Source organism: Rhamphochromis sp. 'chilingali', assembly GCF_963969265.1.
Source record: "Rhamphochromis sp. 'chilingali' genome assembly, chromosome: 4".
Lineage (NCBI taxonomy): Eukaryota > Metazoa > Chordata > Actinopteri > Cichliformes > Cichlidae > Rhamphochromis > Rhamphochromis sp. 'chilingali'.
Genome location: NC_137948.1, coordinates 14,754,220 through 14,774,993, shown reverse-complemented (window position 1 = coordinate 14,774,993; position 20,774 = coordinate 14,754,220). Strand labels below are relative to the sequence as shown.

At 40.5% G+C, this 20,774-nt stretch overlaps 1 protein-coding gene across 1 annotated transcript; it reads left to right on the top strand.

The window, feature by feature from the left end:
• Nucleotides 1-792: 792 nt before the first annotated feature.
• Nucleotides 793-19,500, top strand: LOC308396002 (uncharacterized protein; the record flags this gene model as incomplete). The annotated part of the gene is made up of 9 exons (XM_080881062.1): nt 793-837; nt 2,406-2,630; nt 11,261-11,340; nt 12,049-12,263; nt 13,529-13,630; nt 13,712-14,065; nt 15,004-15,140; nt 15,267-15,367; nt 15,522-19,500. 9 exons carry the CDS (start codon nt 793-795, stop codon nt 15,661-15,663), a joined length of 1,401 nt encoding a protein of 466 aa, XP_080737188.1. The 3' UTR covers nt 15,664-19,500.
• Nucleotides 19,501-20,774: the final 1,274 nt, after the last annotated feature.

Sequence of the window (20,774 nt, the reverse complement as noted above, 5' to 3'; positions counted from 1 at the left end):
AGATCTTAGATTCTTATTATTGCTCAGTTTCTTTTCTGAAGTTGCAACAGACCAGTTTTGTTAAGCATACAGCTGCTTTGGAGTGTGTTCACACCCCTTCAGCTTTTAAACACATACAATGACAACCCCTCTCGCTCAGTTGTTGGCATTTGCTCTTCCTCAGATCTCTGCTCTGTGTGCTGACAGACATCTTTGGACCAGTTCTTAGTGTGTCGCTTGCACTCTCAACATCTCTGCTCCGTGCACGCTCAACTCTCTCTGTACACCATTGTAAATGTGCCACAAAACCAACCAATCACAGACTTGGATGCAAAAATTCTCTTGGCTGTTTTGGTTTCCAATCAGCTCGCTAGCTACTGCATTCCGGAAACACTGTCCAAAGTGTAGCTAAATCCATGTTTTGGTCAGTATGTTTAATTATTTTATTTTAAAATATATATATATTTTTAAGACCGTTGTTGGTTTTAATCTAGTTTAAACCAAACCAGTCCATTGGATTTAGCTACATTCTGGACCGTGTTTCCAACTGAACGAGAGGGGCTGTCCTTGTGTGTGTATATGGATAATCGCAAACACTGAAATACATTTCTTGCATGCAGCAATTAATTTTGTTTGCTCAAATGAAACTTTTCTTCGCTAAAAATTATTTTCTCCTCAAAATGCAACATTTGTAATTTCAAAGTTTTTTTTAAAGTGCGCTGAGAATAGAGGCACAAAAATGATGCCATACTTTTGTACTAGACTGCGTCTATGACTGATATGTGCAGATAGAAGCAGAAGGCCATTAATATCATGAGGAACTGCACCTACACCTACCTACACGCCATGTCTGCCGTGGTACAATGGGACTTCTGCTTCTGAACCTCTGTGCACAGCATCTGCAAATCGGGGCTGTACGAAGTCACTTCATCTTTGCGCAAGACTGTAAGCTGTCATCTGTATGGAAGCCCGTTTTCCGCCACTAAAAAAAAAAAAAAAAAGATCCATAACTCGAAATTTCGAGTTATTTTCCTGAAATTTCGAGAAACCTGGAACTTTTGATCATTAAATGTCACCCCTTCTGTCTTCCTTGGGAATTCACCATAGTCATAGCCTGCACAGTCTACATTCTGCTTCACACAGACTTGGACACTGCCTTATGCGAGCTACACAAGGCTCTCAAACACTTCACCAGGATGTTGCACTCATTGTCATGGGAGATTGTAACAAAGTCAATCTCAGACGCACATTTTACAACCTTTACCAATACATCACCTGCCCTTCTCAGGGGCAGTAGTACACTGGACCACTGTTCTACTCCGTTTAAGTACTGTTACAGATCACAACCCCTGGCGGCATCTGGGAGTCAGGCCATTCCGCCATTTTCGTTATGCCTGTTTAAGAACAAAGGCTTAAGCAGGAAGTACCAGTCACAAGGGAGATCGCACACAGGACGGACCAATCCATAGCCACGCTGCGTGTTTGATGATGAGCTTTATGACTGGGACATGTTCCGGCAAAATTATGATGACATAGACATGTTTAAGGAAGCGGTTGTGGGATTAATTGGGAAGCTAGGGGTTGATACAGTAGAAAAAAACTATCATCTGAACATTTCCAAATTAGAGGCCATGGGGGGACAAAAACATCTGTGAGTTTCTGAGGCTGCACACTGCCACCTACAAAGCAGAGCTCGCCTCTTTTAATATGGATCAATACAAGGCTACATCATACATTGTGCACAGTGTGGTAAAAAAGGACAAGCCGAACTATGGGGGAAAAAAACAGTCTGACTCTAGGAGCCTATGGCAGGGACTGCGCACAATAACGGACTATAAACAACAAGCCTCTACAATGATGAATGCCGACACTTCACTGGTCCACCAGTGAAGACAAGGCGCTAATCCTCACAAGGCACACCGTGACGAAAGCTTTCAGTAAAGTGAACACCAGGAAGGCCACAGACTCAAGGCAACAGACTCAATGAGCAGCTAACACCGGTGTTCACAATCTCAGTGTGGCTCAAGCAGTGGTTCCCAGGTGCTTCAAACAGTCGGTGATTGTTCCTGTTCTAAAGAAATAACAGCTTGCTTGTCTCAGTGATTACCGCCCAGTAGCACTGACTTCATTTGTTATGAAGTGTTATGAGAGATTGGTCAAAGACTTCATCACTTCTTCACTTTCTGCCACCATTGATTCACTACAGTTTGCATAGTAGACCAATTGCTCCATGGACAATGCCATATCACACCTACTACACACAACCCTGTGCCATTTGGACTCTGGCAGGGGAAACTATGTTAAGATGCTATTCGTGGTCTACAGTTCTGCATTCAACACAATAATCTCCTCAAATCTTTTTACCAAGTTGAAGGGTCTAGATCTCAGCTCATCACTATGTCAGTGTATCCCCAACTTTCTCACAGACAGACCCAGCAGTGAGGCTGGGAAAACATGTCACTCCCTTTATCTCACTTAGCAATACCTCCATTGTCAAGTTAGCTGACACTGTGGTGGACCTGATTTTTGATAACATCGAGAAGGCCTATGTGGAGGAGATCAGGAACCTGGAGAACTGGTGCCAGAAGAATAACCTTCTCCTAAACATCAGCAAAACTAAGAAGCTGATTGTAGACTTCAGCACAAAGCAGGTGAGAAATTATGAGCCACTTTACATCAGTGACGTGTGTTGTGGAAGTTTTCCATTAAATAAAGCCTGCAGACGAGCAGTGAGCGGTAGCTAACATTCTTTAATCAAAACACACAAAGAACAGACAACCAAGCTTGTGGAGAGTGTTCATCTTTAATCTTCCCCACAATCTAAGCTCTCACATGCAAATGGCAACAACAATAATACAGAGGAAAGACCTTCTCCAGAGTGTCAAAGTACTTTGCATGGCAAAGTGAAACAGCATTAGGTGGTCATTTCCAGTCACGGTCATGGCTCCTGGTGTCTGTGCCATCTACAGAGTCATAATTCCAACGCTGATCTCCCTCTGCGCTGTCACCTTTGGAGCTTGGCACGCTCTCTTCATCCCTCGATTTCTGTTCCAACGCGGCTGTAGATTAGGAGCAGAGCAAGTCGTACACTCCTGTAGTCTTCCTCAACGTCAATGTAGAAACTTTTTCACTTTATTTTAAGATTTTGCTGTTCAAAATCTCCTCATGACAATCTTTCGGAAGCCCAGTGCCCACTTCTGCATAGCATTCCGTGTGTCACTTGTAAATAAAGCTCACTTGCAGTAAATCAGTGCCGGCACTTGCGTCCATCTCTCACCACTTCACATGACTGCTGCCGCAACTGTGACAAAAGGTTTGTCCACTACTTTTGATTTCTACCTGCAGGTGCTGAATTTGTAAAGCAGAGTTCTTGCAGAGCTGCTGTAATTCATCTGGGCCTGCTGTGTCTTTTCCTCCTGATGGGACTCATAACCCTGGTTTTGCTTTGTAAGTACAACAGAAATATAATTAGCATGCCAAAATCCTCACAGGCGATGCATGTATTTTATGATGATGTGTCCAACACAGTCACCCAAGGCAAATCTCAGTGGGAAATGGAGGCAGTGATGCTACACAAGCTTTACGACAACGTGACCAGCGAGAGTGACAGTTGCTGACTTGAGCAAATTCTCAAAAACTTATTCAAGACAAATTATGCATTCCCTCTGAGACCACAAAATGTGAAAATGCTTGACATAATACTTTTTAACATATACAGCTTTTAAATACATACAATGATATTTTTGTAAAACTGGATATGTTGTGTGCAGTGCCTTTTGTTTCTGTTTTACATGAAGTTTTTTGAATTTGTACCACTGATTGCTTCTTCAAAGCAATATTTTGAAAGGCTCATGATTGGGATTATATGGATCACAGTAAGACAAGATTAATCTCATTTTCTTAAACAGACTATAAACAAAACTGGGTGGCCTCTAATGGCAGTTTGTTCCAAGTTTCTTCGGAGCCGAAATCCTGGGAGGAAAGCCGACAAAACTGTCGTCAAAAAAGTGCAGACCTGATGATTATCAACAGGAACAGGTTTGTGTGTGTGTTCAAACATAATACAGATGTGTGTAGAACAAAGAATTAAACACTGAATGAAAACAACTGATACACTGATACATCACTTTAAGTTCTCTATGGTTACATTTTGTTTCTCTCTTTCTAAGAAAGAACTTTGTGAACCAGTTCAAGAAGAATTTGTGGATTGGACTGACTGACTCAGAGAGAGAGGGGACATGGAAATGGGTGGATGGGACTCAAACGTGCACAAGGTTGAAATAAAAATAAAATCTGTCTCTTGTCCATAAAGTATTTTTGTGTTATTGTGTACTTTAACAAAATTAATTGGGTTAATAGGTTACTGAAAACAAAAGACTGACTGAATTGTTGAGCTTAATTCTTATAATTTTATCTGTATTACAGCTTGTGATGTAGCATAACTTAAGCAGCAAGGAAGGTGATAAGTAAATAGCATTAGCAGACGATTGAAGTTCTTTTAAGTAGTGATGTGACGTTCTGTATCGAGGCTTCGAAGCTTGTGTCGAGTAATGGAGGGGGCGTTTCCGCGATGCGCGTATCGAGGCTTGCTTCATTTATGGGAGGAGCTGAAAATGATAACTTCCGAAGCCTCGCTGCCCGGCTGTACCACATGACTGGTTCATGACGTGGTTCGAACTTTGCCGCGAGATATGACAGCGATATAAACCCCTCAGACTTCATTCAAAATGTAGGTGTTTGATGGAGAGTTGCGGTTAGTGAGAGTTTGGAGGTTTATGAGAGTGAGGAGAGAAAGTCAGGAGAGAATGGAGCCAGCTAAGAAGAGGAGGATGTCCTCCCCTGTGTGGGAACATTTTGATCTTATTCCTCCCAACAAGGTATGTAAATTTCTACAGAAGATGTATTTTCATAATACTGATGGTGCGATACAATTTATGTTAAGCTGTATTTACTTTTGTACAAGGTGAAGTGTTTGCTATGTGCCAGGGAGCTGGGATATAACAACAACACCTCATCCATGCTTAGGCACTACAGAGCTTTGCATGAGAAAAGAAAACAATACTATACAAAATGAAAAACCCTCCATTTGGTTACACCCAGCGATGCAATCATTGACCTCATGACCCTGTATAAACAGGAAGTAGTGGGCGGCCCTCCCCATACACCTGTCTCCCATATAGGACCTGAATACACTGAGTATAACCAAAGCAACATAAAGAAACATAATTTACCAGACATGTGCCTGTAAACAGAAGAAAATTCAGATGATCTGATGGTATAGTGTTTGCTTTAAAACACATGCATGGATGCATAGCTGGACTGGCCATCAGGCATACCGGGCATTTGCCCGGTGGGCCGCTGGCGATTTTTTGTTTTTATGGGCCGATGGATTTTTTTTTTTTTTTTTTAGGAAGGGTATATATAATGAAAGGTGTTGGATTGGCCAATTGGTCATGATCGACTCTGGGCTGGACCAATTACAGCCGAGGAGGCCGAATGCACCCGCCCCCTTGTTTAGCAATCACGTGATTTTCGCGCATTGCATGCCGGGAACTCGTGGCAAAACAATCCAAGTACCGCATCAAATGCAAGCATTTGCAGCACCGCAAAACGTTCATTCTCCGGTTCCAATACCTTATTGTTTTTTCTTTGCCGCACAAAAAAGGAATGTACAAAACAAAAGGAGAACAATGCCGGTCCGTACAAAGACAGACTCGACGAAAAGACAAAGAAAAGATACGAGGAAAAAATCAAAGGTGTGAAAGGGTCAGACCCTTACGAGCACACAGAGTGGACAAAAGACGTTAGCGTGCTGCCCAACTTTCACCACGCTCATATTTATAATTACACGGTTCTTGGAGTGAGTGCACACACTCATGAAGTTTAGTAACTTCAGGTCACTGCAACAAGCCCAGGTACAGTTTACCGACGGATGGGTACAGGACCTTGAAATGCACCGTGTAGAACGAAAGACCATCGTACGAACAAAGGTAAGTTTACCAGTCTCACAAATCGTCGTCATAAATACACATTCGTTAACCGTTTATTAATAGGACCTTTGAGCTCAACGGTAATTAATTAGTAGTGGAAATAATTTCTGGTTCATTACAGAAATGTAGCAGTGACAATAATACTGTATGCTGTAATCGTACTGGACAATTAGTGATACAAAACAACTGTTTTATCCTGTGAATAAAAGTATATGTTTTTGTCAATGTACCATGGTAATAACAGAAGTGAAACGCAATATTGTGTCAGGACAATTTACTATTTATGCACAATAAACAAAGGAGCATAGCGCAACAATTTCTGTTCAGCGCCAGACTTGCTTGTAACCTATATCACCAATTATGTTAAGAAAAATGACGTATTAACGACTAAAAACTCTGACCTTTGTGGGAATGCTTGGAGCAGACTAACATGTGAGCTGGAGTGTTCTGAGACGTTATATTTGGTATATCCAGACCATCCGTCGGCTCTTACTTTGGAAACATGGCTTAAAACATTTCTCTTCAACGACGTAATCCGATTTAAAAAAAAAAACGATCGGCTTCCCGTGGCTGTCATGCGACCGGCTGTTGCAGTTGATAATACAACAGCTTCTTGCCATTTTTTGTGTTTCTTTTTATCGCTGTGTAACTGAGTTCAATTGAAAGCCTGCGTGCGCTAGTACCTCTTGCCAGAAGTTCCCAGAATCCTTTGCGGTTTTACCCCTGAATGACGTCACATTTTCAATCTTTATCCTGGTGGGCCGGTCTCTAGTCAAAATGCCCGGGCCGATTTTTTGTCCCAGTCCAGCCTTGCATGGATGTAAAGAATGTAACTACTGCTACCACAAACAAAACCCGGGATAGTGTGTGTTAAGAGAAGTTACACCAGCAATGTCTAAATTAAAGCATTATGGCTGACTGTAAAATAACAGAACACAAAATAACAATATTTGCAAGTGACAAATGGCAAATCAATTCCGTTCTAGCCACTTTGTCACACAGCTACTGGAATCAGGGGAATAAAGAGCCAAATGGTGGCACACAGCAAAATTGTGGAGAGATAAATAATTACAATGCAGAAGACAGCTGGAATGATCCACCATGTTCCAATAGACAATTCTGGATATGTGAGAAGAGAGTTTCTCCTTAACTTAACATCCACACCCAACAAATACTGAGATGAGATGACACATATGGAAAAGACATATCTCAATCTTATAAAGTTTGTATCTGTCTTGTGTGAAACTTGTATGAAAAGCATACAAGAGTGAAAACAGATTCATCCAATTAGGCTGTCAGTCGTCTGTCACTTTTTGCCAGCCAGGAAGGAGAAGCCAAACCCCAGGTAACTCAAACTAAGAAAGATGTATAAATATAACATAAAACAGAACTTTGACCTTGCAGTGTTAATATGTGTGCACACTAATGATGGCCAAATGAAGCTTTCTGAAGCACTGAAGCTTGTATTGAAAAACAGTTCACTACTCGAAGCTTTTCAACACAGTCCTCTCTGGTGACATCTGGTGGCCAAAAATATGAAGAGCAGCTTGAATCCACAAAATAAAACCAACTGCTTCATTATGATTGCCCACTCTACAGAGTGGAATTCTGTCTGATATTGGGCCGCCGTTGTGTTGCTTTGAACTTGTATTCTTTGGTGGTTAAAAAAATGTGGTTTATTTGTTTAATAAATAATTTTGACCAGTAAACTTTCCTTGTTCAAACATGCACTGGTGTGGTCTTTCTTTGCTTGTGACTTATTGATGTTGGTAAATACAATAAATGAAAAATACCACATTACATAAAATATACATATAATAATGTACAACACATTATGGAGTATTATTCTGCTTTGAGGTCCTGCCTCCATGCACTTATGCAATTAACCGCTACACGGGTATATTTATAAATAATATTATATTAGGGAAAATTTCCAAGACATATTTCTGACCTTGGGGTAGAATTGATTGTGAACTGGAAAGGGAAAATGCTTATGAACTTGCAAATTAAAAACATGATGCATTTAAAGTAGCCCTTTTTCATTTTTATTTAAGAAGAGAATTTGTTCTAGTGTGCGATGGCCGAACCTGTTCCTTTTCGTGGAGATAATTTCTCCTGCCCTAAGGGAAATCCCTTCACATGGCACAGAAGAGGCTGGAGTGCAGAGAAACTGGTAGAGATGCAGTTATACATTCTAACTGGACCCCACAAACTATCAGATAAAGAGAATAAATAAATTCAATTGCTGCACATTTGGCAGACTAACATTTTCAGATTAATTAAACAATAAAATATATATTTTTACAACATTACATATAAAGAGTCAAGTGGAAGTTTTTCTAAAGTTATTTAATGATATTTATATTATGGAAGCAGATTTTTGATATTTTACCTTTTTCCCGTTTTCAGATATAATAAACACGCACAAAACCAAAGCAAATGGCAAAGTAAACTAAAGTGAATTAACTGGTGGTGAGGTGTGGAGCTTACCACGTGTGGCTTGCCATCACTTGCATACTTCGATTGGCCCAATAGCAGCGAGACTAGTATGGGACCAACGTGTAATACAGTATTCAATATGAGCCAGTATCACAGAGTACAGGAATGTAATCGCTGCTGTGTCTATTCATGATGTGTGGATATGTCTAAAGTTCCGTATATTAACATTTACACTTTTCACTACATTTTCAACATGTTTTTTTAAAGGGATAATTTCGAGACTAGTAGCACTCCCAAATACTTAAATTCCTCAACATTAATTAGTTCTTGTGCACAAACAACCTTGTGCACAAGGTCCACAAGTTCCACTCATCCAACGTGTGAAACCTGCTGTGAGGACAATTAAAGTGTGGCCAGAGGGGACAGACGCAGTGCTCCAGGAAAGATTTAAAAACACAGACTGGAATACGTTCACCCACACAGACTTGGACCAGTACTGGATTACATCTCCAAAACCACAGACAGTGTCACCACCCAGAAACGGATCACCATGTACCCCAACCAGAAGCCTTGGATGAACCGGGATGTTTGTCTCCTCCTGAAGGCCCGCAACACCGCCTTTAGGTCAGGAGATGCACATGCCTACAGTACAGCCAGGGCTAATCTAAAGAAGGGCATCAAAAAAGCCAAACACCATTACAAAAAGAAGGTAGAAGAACACTTCTCCAACTCCAACCCCCGACGCATGTGGTAAGGACTCCAGACCATTACAGACTACAGGACCACCGACCCCTCCCCCACACCTTCTGATGCGGTGCTGAGCAGGATCAATGTCCACAAGGCTGCAAGTCCTGATGGCATCCCCGGGCGTGTTCTCAGAGTGCGTTCTGAGGAGCTTGCAGGAGTGCTGACAGACATATTCAACCTATCCTTAGCCCACGCTGTGGTACCGGCCTGCTTCAAATCCACCTCCATTGTCCCGATACCCAAAAACTCCAACCCATCTAGCCTCAATGACTACCGCCCAGTAGCACTCACCCCCATCATCACAAAGTGCTTAGAGCAGCTGGTCCTAGCACACTTCAAATCCTGTCTCTCTCCCCCCCCCCCCCCCCCCCCCCCCCCCGGGACCCCCACTTTATTGTGTCAATAAAACTTAATTGAAGTTTTGATGTTGATCAAGTGGCGCATTCACTGAAGCACCATTTTTTCCTTTGACAAGGCAACATAAAAAAAAAAGGAAGGAGACAATGAAAAATAACAAAACATAGTAAATAAAAGCTTACAGTACATTAAAAAAATACAGTAGTATACTTCCTGCAGTCCAAAAGGTTCAGACTTGTTCACAGTTTTTTTTCTTTTGTTTATGTTTGTGTTTGTTAACATGTGATTTAAACATTCTTGTATGGCAGGTTAGAGACTTCCAGCTCTGATTTTGAGTGAAATTTGTATTTCTTCCCTGCCAGTCCTGCCAGTGCTTAGACTTTTTATTGCTTTGGGTAGATTTACCAGAAATCTGTAACTCCCACATCAATGACAGTCACATTTTCTGACTAGAGACCTATATTTTTGTATCTAATTTGTGAAGGAAGAGGGGAAATTGATTGTGTAAGGAGAATTTGTTCGAACATAAGGAACAGATTCAGAAAGCTAGAGTAGTACAGTCTTGATTGCATTGCAACCAAAGCAACGCATGTATTTTCTAAAAAATTATCATGATGCAATAAAAACTTAAGTAGGGATTTTATGAAAACAGTAAAATGCATGAAAAAGCCGAATTATACAGTAGTAGCCCAGTGGTTTGAGAGCATTTCTGAGTTTGAATGGTGCTTCTAAGTGAAAGTATGTGGAAGCAGTTGAATTTCAAAAACAACAAAGTGTTGGTGGAATTCTGGAAGTTTTTAATTTCTATTCATCAATGGGAGCAGAAAAGCCACAAAAAAGCTGAATATTTTAAAAAGTATAAAAGTTAAATAGCAATAAATAGAAAGTATAGCTGGAGAGAAAAAAAGTAGAATAGTTAAAATAGAACAAAGTATGGAGAAGTAGTTAAAGGCCAAAAGACCTAAAAGGGGAACTTAAAGAAAAAGAAGAAGGATAAAAAATAGGAACAAAACAATAACATGCTTTACAGTATGCTTTACAGTGTGAATGCTTTACAGTATTCACAAAATAATCAGCTAGAAGACTTTAACGATGGGCAAGGGGACACTGAGACATATATTCACATGAAAATAATACGAAGCTAAAGGCCTAAACAATGTAGAACACATATTATAAATTCAGAAATAAATCATGAACCCAAAGAAACTCAATACACTGGCTCAAATAACCCAGGAACCACAACACAAAACTATGAGGAATGCTCTTTGTTTTGTGCATAAACAAACAATGTTGTGATGGTTTTCACAACTATGAGACCTTTAGCAGGCATTTAGGTACAAAGACAAAGCAACTGAACAAGTGTGTCAGATCTCATAAAGATTGTATTACAGTAATGTGATAAAATAATGTCACACAGGAAGTTTGGACTTTTTAAAAACACATTATAACATATACAATGTAATTTAATTATATATATAATGTAAAAGATGGCCTTCTCTACTGTTTCTATTCATACTACATGTATGATATATTATAAATTCTTTCAAGTCAACAAAGCGCTGCAGTGAGTGTTGTGTGCATATTCAAATGCAAAGACGAATGGAGTTATAACACAAACACAGTCTTGAGGCATGCCACCAGTCCTCTAATTTCCTGTTAAATAGAGAACTGCTTGTGTCAATATATTTTCACGTTCAGAGCAACTACAAACAACTTCAGAGACTCTCTCAAAACACTGATCTCCTCAGAGACTTAAAGACCCAACTGAACCTCCAGTCATGGCTGAAATCTATGAGAATACAGAGGAAGTATTAGGTTGTCACAGAAAGTACAGAAGTGAGCATAGAACTTCAGAAGACATTTATATGAATCAGGAAGCGATCCAAACTGTGCAACTTAAAACAACTGGACCTGCACCCCCAGGTAAAAAACATATCTATAAATATTACAATTACATGTTGCTGAAGTTTTGTCGACAAACAAAACTAAATCTAAAATTAAGAATTTTATATAAACTGTCTGAAGAAAACAAAAGACTAATTTCAGGAAATGCAATCTGCTGTAGTGTTACTGTAGTTGTGGATTTTTTGTTAGCTGTTAATTTTGATTGAGATAACAATAATAATTTAGTTTTGATTACCGTAATTGTCGGGCTATAAGCCGCTACTTTTTGCACAAGCTTTGAACCCTGCGGCTTTTAGTCAGGTGCGGCTTTTCTATGGATTGTCCATGATTTTTGTCACATTGTAAGACGATTTGTTTTGTTTGTTCCGCTGTTGTACGGCACTACGTTGCCTGGCGGAAGGATCGGGGTTCAAGAGTGGTATGTTAGTCACATGTCCGTCCGCCAGGCAACGTAGTGCCGTACGAACTAGCGCGAAAAACAAACTTCAAAGTAGCGCTACGCGTTCAGCGGGAGTCGTGGATGATGAGCGGCGATAAACTTGCGAAAAGCAAGTTATGCCCAACTCCACCGGTGGATTCTGACAGCGTGGAAAAGTGTGAAAACATCCACGATCACCAACGGATTTTGAAGGGCTGGACTGCTGCATGATGGAGAGGAGGACACCGCCACGGCCCTTCTGAGGGTGTTCAACTCTGACACTGACAACGAGGATTTCTTTGGTTTTGAAAGTGACAACGAAGGAGAGAAGCGGAGAGTGGATGACGAAGCGATCCTGAGCCTGTTTGTATCCGACACTGGAGGAGAGGACTTTGGTGGTTTTAGTGCGCAGGAAGAAGAGGAAGATGGTGAATGACTGACTTTTCTTCTTGTTAAAGCTGTGTCACTGCACCTGAGCATAAAAGGTAGTCCGAATCTATTTTTCTGGTATGCTATAGGTTACTGTTATGTACTACATGTGCAAATATGTACCCATAACTTGTTTTTCAAAATATTAATAAAAGTGATGTCTCCAAACAGCCATCTCTTTCCTGACAATTCCCTTTGTGCATATTCTCTTGCATATGATAAGTCAACATTGAAACACCTGCGGCTTTTAGTCAGGTGCGGCTAATGTATGTACAAAGCAGGATTTTCCCCTGATTTTAGCTTGTGCGGCTAATATTCAGGTGCGCTTTGTAGTCCGGGAAATACGGTAGTTTCTGTCATGGTCCTGGGTCTGTGACCCAGTGAGTTGAATTGTTTATTATTTATATCCCTGATGTTATGTTATGTTATGATGTGTGTGTTTCAGTTTTGGTATTTCTAGGTCCTGGGTTTTGACCTCTTTGCCCCTCATGTTATTCTGTTCTCCCTCTGTTCCAGTGTAGTCAGGTCTCTGTGTAAAGCCTGCGTCTCTGAGTCTGTGTCTTTGCATGTGTGAGTTTCCTGTTTTATTGTGAAGTCCCGTGTCTTATGTGAGTGTGTCTGGTTTTGTTCCCCTTGTCTCTGATTTCTCCCAGCTGTGTTTTCCTCCTGTCTCCTATTCCCTGATTACTCTACCGTGTATATAAGCCTTTTGTTTCCTTCTGCTTGTTGCTGTTCTGGCTGCGTTTTCTCCCCGTGTTCCTCTATGCGTTCATTCTTCATGTACCTCTACTCTCTGTCTCCTTGTGTTCAGGTTTGTTGTTTAGTTCTAAATTTTCCCAGTTTCCAACTATTTCTCAGTTCTGTTCTCGTGACCCTTGCCTTTTGTTGCATGTCCCTCTCCACAATAAAGCTCACTCACATCAGCAGTGCCTGCATCTTGGGTTCTCACTTATAACCCCACACGTCTGCCGTTGCAGCCACGACAGTTTCAGTGTTAATCGAAGTTTACACTGTTGCCGGTGTTTGCTTGTTTGGAAAGAGCTCAGAAGAGAAAATAATACAATACGAATACTTTGTAACTAACACTATTTGTGTCACTGACACCAAGACCCATTCTCAGATACTGATTTTAGGAGCAGAAATGATCACGTACTACTTTTTGATAAAAAAAAAAAGAGAAGAAATGAAACTGGTGTTATATTAAATTTGAGGATATGAACATTTTTCATTTTTAGACATAACAAATTTTGACTTCTACCTTCAGGTGCTGAATTTGTAAAGAAGAGTTTCTGCAGAGCTGCTGTGATTCTTCTGGGTCTGCTGTGTCTTTTCCTCTTCATTGGACTCATAACTTTAGTTTTTCTTTGTGAGTACAACAGAAGTTTAATTAGCATGCTAACATTCTCACAGGTGATGCATTTATTTAATGATTACGTGTCCAACACAGTCACCCAAGGCAAATCTCAGTGGGAAATGGAGACAGTGATACTACACAAGCTTTACGACAACGGGACCAGCGAGAGAAACCAGTTACAGACCAGTTACGACAACCTGAAAACTGAACAGAGCCAATTACAGACCAGTTACAACAACCTGAAAACTGAACAGAGCCAATTACAGACCAGTTACAACAACCTGAAAACTGAACAGAGCCAATTACAGACCAGTTACAACAACCTGAAAACTGAACAGAGCCAATTACAGACCCGTTACAACAACCTGGTTGAAGAGAAAGAACAGCTCCAGAAAAGATTTGACAACCTGACCACAAACAGTGACAATCTTCAGAGAAAGCTTCAAGGTAATTATTTCTTAATGCTCAATGGCCATTTAAAATTCAAGTTTTTTGTCACATACACAGTACAACATGTAGGGAAATGCTTGTGTCCGAGCTGGGACAGGCTGCACCATTCCAGGGCTTTGGTTTAGCAATGGGGGGGGTCTAGCTAGGACCCTTACTGGATACCGGGTGGGAATCAAACTTTCAAATCCCACTCTAAAGGTGTGTAGTCTTACCACTATACTATCCAGCTGCTTATTTGATCTCTAATAGCAATTTAACAGTGATTAAGGATCTTGGGGGGAGAGCAGCATAGTGATGTGTGGTTAGCACAACAATCCTGGGCTTGTGTGGAGTGTGTGGAGTTTGCAAGCAGAATGTATCTTGGGAAAGGCCTTTGAAGGGTAAAGTTGTAAATGTAAACTGAGGCTAATGTGAGTGAACATATGAATATTCTATACGTTCATATAAGCTTATTTAGACCGTTTATAGTGGGGCATTAACCTGCATTGACAAGAAACAACCTTCTGATGTTTAACTGGCTTCTCAGCTCCAAAAATAACTCTAGTGTTCTTCATGTTAATAGAAGACATGTTAATACTGTGGTTTTGGTTCAGAGTGTGTTATGCTACAAATTACTGTAACACCATCAAGGATTCAAAACGAGAAGTGGACAGAAGAGAAAAGTTGATTTCTCCCTAACTTAACTTTAATTAACTTTCTCAAGACAGTGACAGTTGCTGACTTGAGCAACATTACCAGACATAAATTATTAAATCCGAGAAGCACTCCCTCTGAGGTCACAAAAATTTAACATTTTTCAAATTTTTTTGTGTTTTGAATTTGTACCACTGATTTCTTCTCCAAAGCAATGGTTTTTAAAGGCTTATGACTGGAGTTGTATGGATGCTACCCGTCCCCCAGTAAACCCAAATTTTTATTCTGATTTTCTTAAACAGCTTATCAACAAAACTGGGCGGCATTCAATGGTAGTTTGTTTCAAGTTTCTTCAGAGAAGAAATCCTGGCAACAAAGCAGACAAGACTGTCTTCAAAAAGGTGCAGACCTGATGATTATTAACAGCCGAGGGGAACAGGTGTGTGTTCAATCACAATACACATGTGAATGAAACTGCATGAAAACAGAGGATACACTGATGAATCACTTTAAGTTCTGCATGTTTACATTTAGTTTTTCTCTTTCTCTTTCTTTCTAAAAAAAGAACTTTGTGAACCAGCTCAAGATGCGTTTGTGGATTGGACTGACTGACTCAGAGACAGAGGGGACATGGAAATGGGTGGATGGGACTCGCATGACCACAAGGTTGAAATACAAATTAAATTCCTTTCTTGTCCACAAAGTCTTCTTATGTCATTAAGTACATTAACTAACTTATTTTAACTAATATCATGTCACACAAAACCAAAGACTGACTGAATTGTTGAGTTTAACTTTTATAATTTTATTTGTATTTCAGCTACTGGAATAGTGGGGAACCAAATGGTGGCAGAAATGAAAACTGTGGAGAGATTAAAACTTACGACTCAGAAAAAAGCTGGAACGATGAATCATGTTCCAATGAAAAATTCTGGATATGTGAGAAGAGAGTTTCTCCATAACTTAACATCCACGCCCAAAAAATAATGCATAACACAGAGCCATGAGATTAACTCCTGAAATGAAGCAGAACAGAAAGCAGTGGACATTTACAGCGGGTAAAATAAGTATTGAACATGTCACCAATTTTCTGAGTAAACATATTTCTAAAGGTATTATTGAAATAAAATTCTCGCCATATGTCAGTAACAACCCATCCAATCCACACATGCAAGGAAATTAAACTACAGATGTCCATAAATTAATCCATGTTTGATAGCGAAAACTGACACAGGGAAAAAGTATTGAACACATGAAGAAGGTGCAAAAAGTCATGACACCAACTTAAAACTATCAGTAATAAGAAAGCAATCCTGCCACTTAATGCAAATTAATATCACCTGATTCAGTCCCAACTTATGGGCTATAAAAAGGTGATGATGATGATGATGATGATGATGAAGCCATTTATTTGCCACTTGCAGTTGCCTGCAGCAAGACTTGACCTCTCCCGATCATACATACAATACACAAACATCACGTTGGGTTGACAGGTCAGAACAGGTAGCGTAACGAAAAAACAATGAAATGTACAACACAATAGTGGAATGGAGGAGAGAAAAGGAGAACTCAGACTGAGCTCCTAGTGGGAGATCAGTATAAGAACAGAAAACAAACTCCTCAGCACAAAAAGCACATGAATCTTCACACCATAACACCATGAAAACACATCACAAGCAACAGAGGTGGCTGCATCGAGTGGGGGCAAGCTTTTGGCATATGGAGGGAGGAAGGGGGGTGAGTATATGTCTGTGTCTGTATACGTGTGTGTATGCATGTATATGTGTGTCCTGTGTTCAACTGAGACAGTGTCCCTTCACCCAGATGAGCGAAATTAAACTGTCGTACAGCCGACCCAGGTGGCCTTGAAGGGTGTAGTGTAAAGAGTCAAAAACACAGTCCCGTTATCAGGGAAAGCAGAGGCCTCGGGGGCCTTCAAGCAGCAACGTGGGTAGCCAGATGAGAGAAATGATGGTTGTTTGGGTTTAGTGCGAACGCGCTCCATCCAACTTTAAAGCCGATCTAAATGTCAGTCACTGGTCACCGGGTCTGTCAATTCCCCGTTGAGGAGCTGTGAGCTTCTCCAAGATCCATGTTGCGTTCAATAAGCACAGTCTGAGAACTCACAGCCCTTCCCATCACTTACATCATAGCGGCTAGCCTTGTGGGGTTTTCTTTCTTCAATCTTCGAAAAGCCAGGGCCAGCTCCGATCAGCAAGAACCCAGTTACCATGGTTCTGAATAGGTATAAATCTTCTATGTCCTCAATTGAAAGTCCCACCAGGCACAAACATCCCTCCGGTACAATCAGGTTGTGAAGAGCTACAGAAAGACCTGAAATTAGCTGATACAATTGTTTCAAAGAAAACAATAAGTGACACATTCAACTGCGATGACCTATATGGACGCTCAGCAGTGGCGGTCCTAGCCTGTTTGGCGCCCCGGGCAAACGTTCCTCTGGCGCTCTGGCGCTCACTTTTTGTGTATAGAATTTCGAAAAAACATCAGTGCAAATTATAAGTCTGTATTATAATGTCTGGTGTTTTCATGTTTGTTGGTTTGTTTTTATTTTGTTTTATTTTGCGAGTTGGTTATTAGATGCCAGAGAATCCCCCGCCGCCCCACCCTCTCCTCCCTGTGCCGCAAGCAGCAGGCGCACCTCACAAACGGAGGGCGCCCTTACTCCCAGCAAATGGGCGATAGAAAACCGATCGGTGCCTATGCCATTTCCAATATGCGCTGGCTGATGTCGGGGCAGCATGAATATGAGCAAATTTATTTTTTTTTGCCGATGCCCATGATGCCGCCCCCCACCACGATGCCACCCCAGGCAACCGCCCGTGTCACCCATATCAAAAACCGCTACTGACGCTCAGCATGCAAGACTCCATTGGTGAAGAAAAAGCAAGTCAAAGTGTGTTTTAAGTTTGCTGAACAACATTTTGACAACTCTGTGAAATATGATGTGAATATAGTCTGGTCAGATGAGAAAAAAACTAAACTCTTTAGATGCCTTAATACAAAGCTTGCTTGGAGGTCAAAAGGCATTGAATATCACCCAAAAAACACCATATCAACAATAAAGTTTGGAAGTGGGTTCATCGTGGTGTGAGGATATTTTTTAACATTCAGCACTGGCACGCTTCATATAACTGAAAGAGGAATAAATAGAAAAAAGTACAGAGAGACCTTTGATTAAGAGAAACTGCTGCTATCTACCGAAGAAATGAGTTTGAACATTCCAATAAGACAATAATGATTTCTCATTATTTAGCATAACCTAATTGATGGGTATCTATGGTTTGCTGTCTTTACATGTGTGGATTGGATGGGTTACAACCAACATGTGGTGAAATTTTCATGTCAATTGCACCTGTAGAAAAATATTTACCTAGAAATGTATTTAATACCTATTTTACCCATTGTATGTGGAAATAAGTGTTTTTGCAATGCAAAGCACATCAAAAGAAATATTGTGCTCAAAATACTCATGTTCATGTTATACAAAAAGATTATGTTGTCATAAGTTTGTATCGGTGTGTGAAATTTAACCTTGAAAACATTAGCAATTTAGACTGTGAGGAAAACATTTACTGAATCTATCTATCTATCTATCTATCTATCTATCTATCTATCTATCTATCTATCTATCTATCTATCTATCTATCTATCTATCTATCCATCCATCCATCCATCCATCCATCCATCCATCCATCCATCCATCCAGCCAGCCAGCCAGCCAGCCAGCCAGCACATAATAGCAGGGTGCAGGATGCTAGCAGGCAGGGCATACATGGAACGCCATAACCAAGTGGCCGGCATAGTATACAGAAACATCTGTGCCGAGTATGGCCTGGAAGTCCTGAGATCAAAATGGAAGACGCCCCTTAGGGTGGTAGAGAATGACCGAGCTAAGATCCTGTGGGACTTCAAGATACAGATGGACAAACTGGTGGTGGCTAACCAACCGGACATAGTGGTGGTAGACAAACAGAAGAAGGCAGCCGTAGTGATAGATGTAGCGGTTCCGAATGACAGCAACATCAGGAAGAAGGAATACGAGAAGCTTGAGAAATACCAAGGGCTCAGAGAAGAGCTTGAGAAAATGTGGAGGGTGAAGGTGACGGTGGTCTATTAAACCCGATTCTTTGATCCCCATGATAGAACAGAGAAAACCCGACACAGAGTGGTCAAAACATTTATAATTCTTTATTCAATCATCTTCCGGAAGAGAGAGCCCTGCACAGCCCAAAGCTGGTTGCAGAATCTCTAACATTAGAAGCTAAAAATGTGTCTCATATAGGTGTTATTTTGGTACTTTACACGTCACACACAGCCTCAATACAAAAATCTCCTTATATGTTACTAGTTCCTCTTTTTCTGTCAGATTTCCGGTGCAGCTCTGCACTAGACTTCCCCTTTTCTTTACTTCTCCTTTCTAAACTCTATTGCCAGGGCAACTTGTCACCCTCTGACCTAGTTCTTTGTCACCTCTGGGCCTGGTTCATAAAGGCCTAACTGTTTTTTCTCTTGTAGCAAAGGTGCATAATACAAACTGTGGCTAAATATATGCTATCCTTTTACATAAAGTTGATATTCTTTTCACTCGTGACATATGTATTGTTAAATAAGTTTAACCATTTTGTTGTTTGGTATCATGCTAAAGGATATTTCAGCTTGCAGTCTGAAGGAGCCAGGGATCAGACTATTGATCTGCTGTACTGTGTTTTTCTTGCATAAAAAGCTTTGCAATCTAAAAAGTTATAATGTTATTTGTTTAGGTAACAATAATTAAATAAATAAACCTACTGTTAGTTTAGAAAAGACTTCTGTGCCACTTTTCCTAACCTGGAAGCTGAGAGATGGCCTATTCCTGACAGGGAGACAATCCTCTGCACTTTAAATAGATGATACATCCTGCTGGCAGCAATTCCAGAGAGCAATGACCACTTGTAATGATTGTCACATTCTTCATATATCCATGTTGGGCAGAGTGTAAATACGAGGCTGAATGTCCTTTGTACAAGCAACACACTGTGTAGAAAAGTCAGTGTAGAGAAATTCAAGTAGTCAGCCTGTCTCACACTAATCAGAGTGCTCATTATATCACACAGTAATTTGCATTGCTTTCCCCCTATTGCTAAAAAGAATCATGCAGATGTTAAATGGGATAGTTAATCTGTGAGGTTTTGTGACATCACGTGCACATTGCTCAAGGACACGATAAGCGGTAGCGATCACATCCAATCACTGATACACTTTACATAGAAACTACCACAACTTTTCCCCCTCACGATGCTTATATTCTGCTGTGCCGCCGAGGGCAGCAATCATCAAGGACAAAAAGAGAATCTTTTTTAATCACTGTAGTGATGTGAAAATGAAGCCATGAACCAGTACTGAACCTCCAAAAGTTACTGAAACCCCCCCTCGATTCAGAGATGGTCTTTCCCTTTTCACATAAATGGCCTCCTTGACTCCACGCTCAAACCAGCGTTCCTCCCTGTCCAAGATGTGTACATCCTCATCCTTGAAAGAGTGTCCACTGGCCTGTAGGTGTAAATAGACTGCAGAGTCTATTTCAGCCAGGCTGACAAAAAGTCAGAGCTCTTTTGAGTCAACCATCCCTTTAACGTTAACTAGTAATGACTTCATGAACTTCTTCACAAATAAAATTTCTATCATTAGAGAAAAAATTACCAGTAATCATCCCACAGATGTAATATTATCTACAGCTACTTTTTACCATTGATGTTAAGTTAGACTCTTTTTCTCCAATTGATCTTTCTGAGTTAACTTCAATAATTACTTCCTCCAAACCATCAACGTGTCTTTTAGACCCCATTCCTACAAAACTGCTCAAAGAAGTCCTGCCATTAATTAATTCTTCGATCTTAAATATGACCAACCTATCTCTAATAATCGGCTATGTACCACAGGCCTTCAAGCTGGCTGTAGTTAAACCTTTACTCAAAAAGCCATCTCTAGACCCAGCAGTCTTAGCTAATTATAGGCCAATCTCCAACCTTCCTTTCATATCAAAAATCCTTGAAAGAGTAGTTGTCAAACAGCT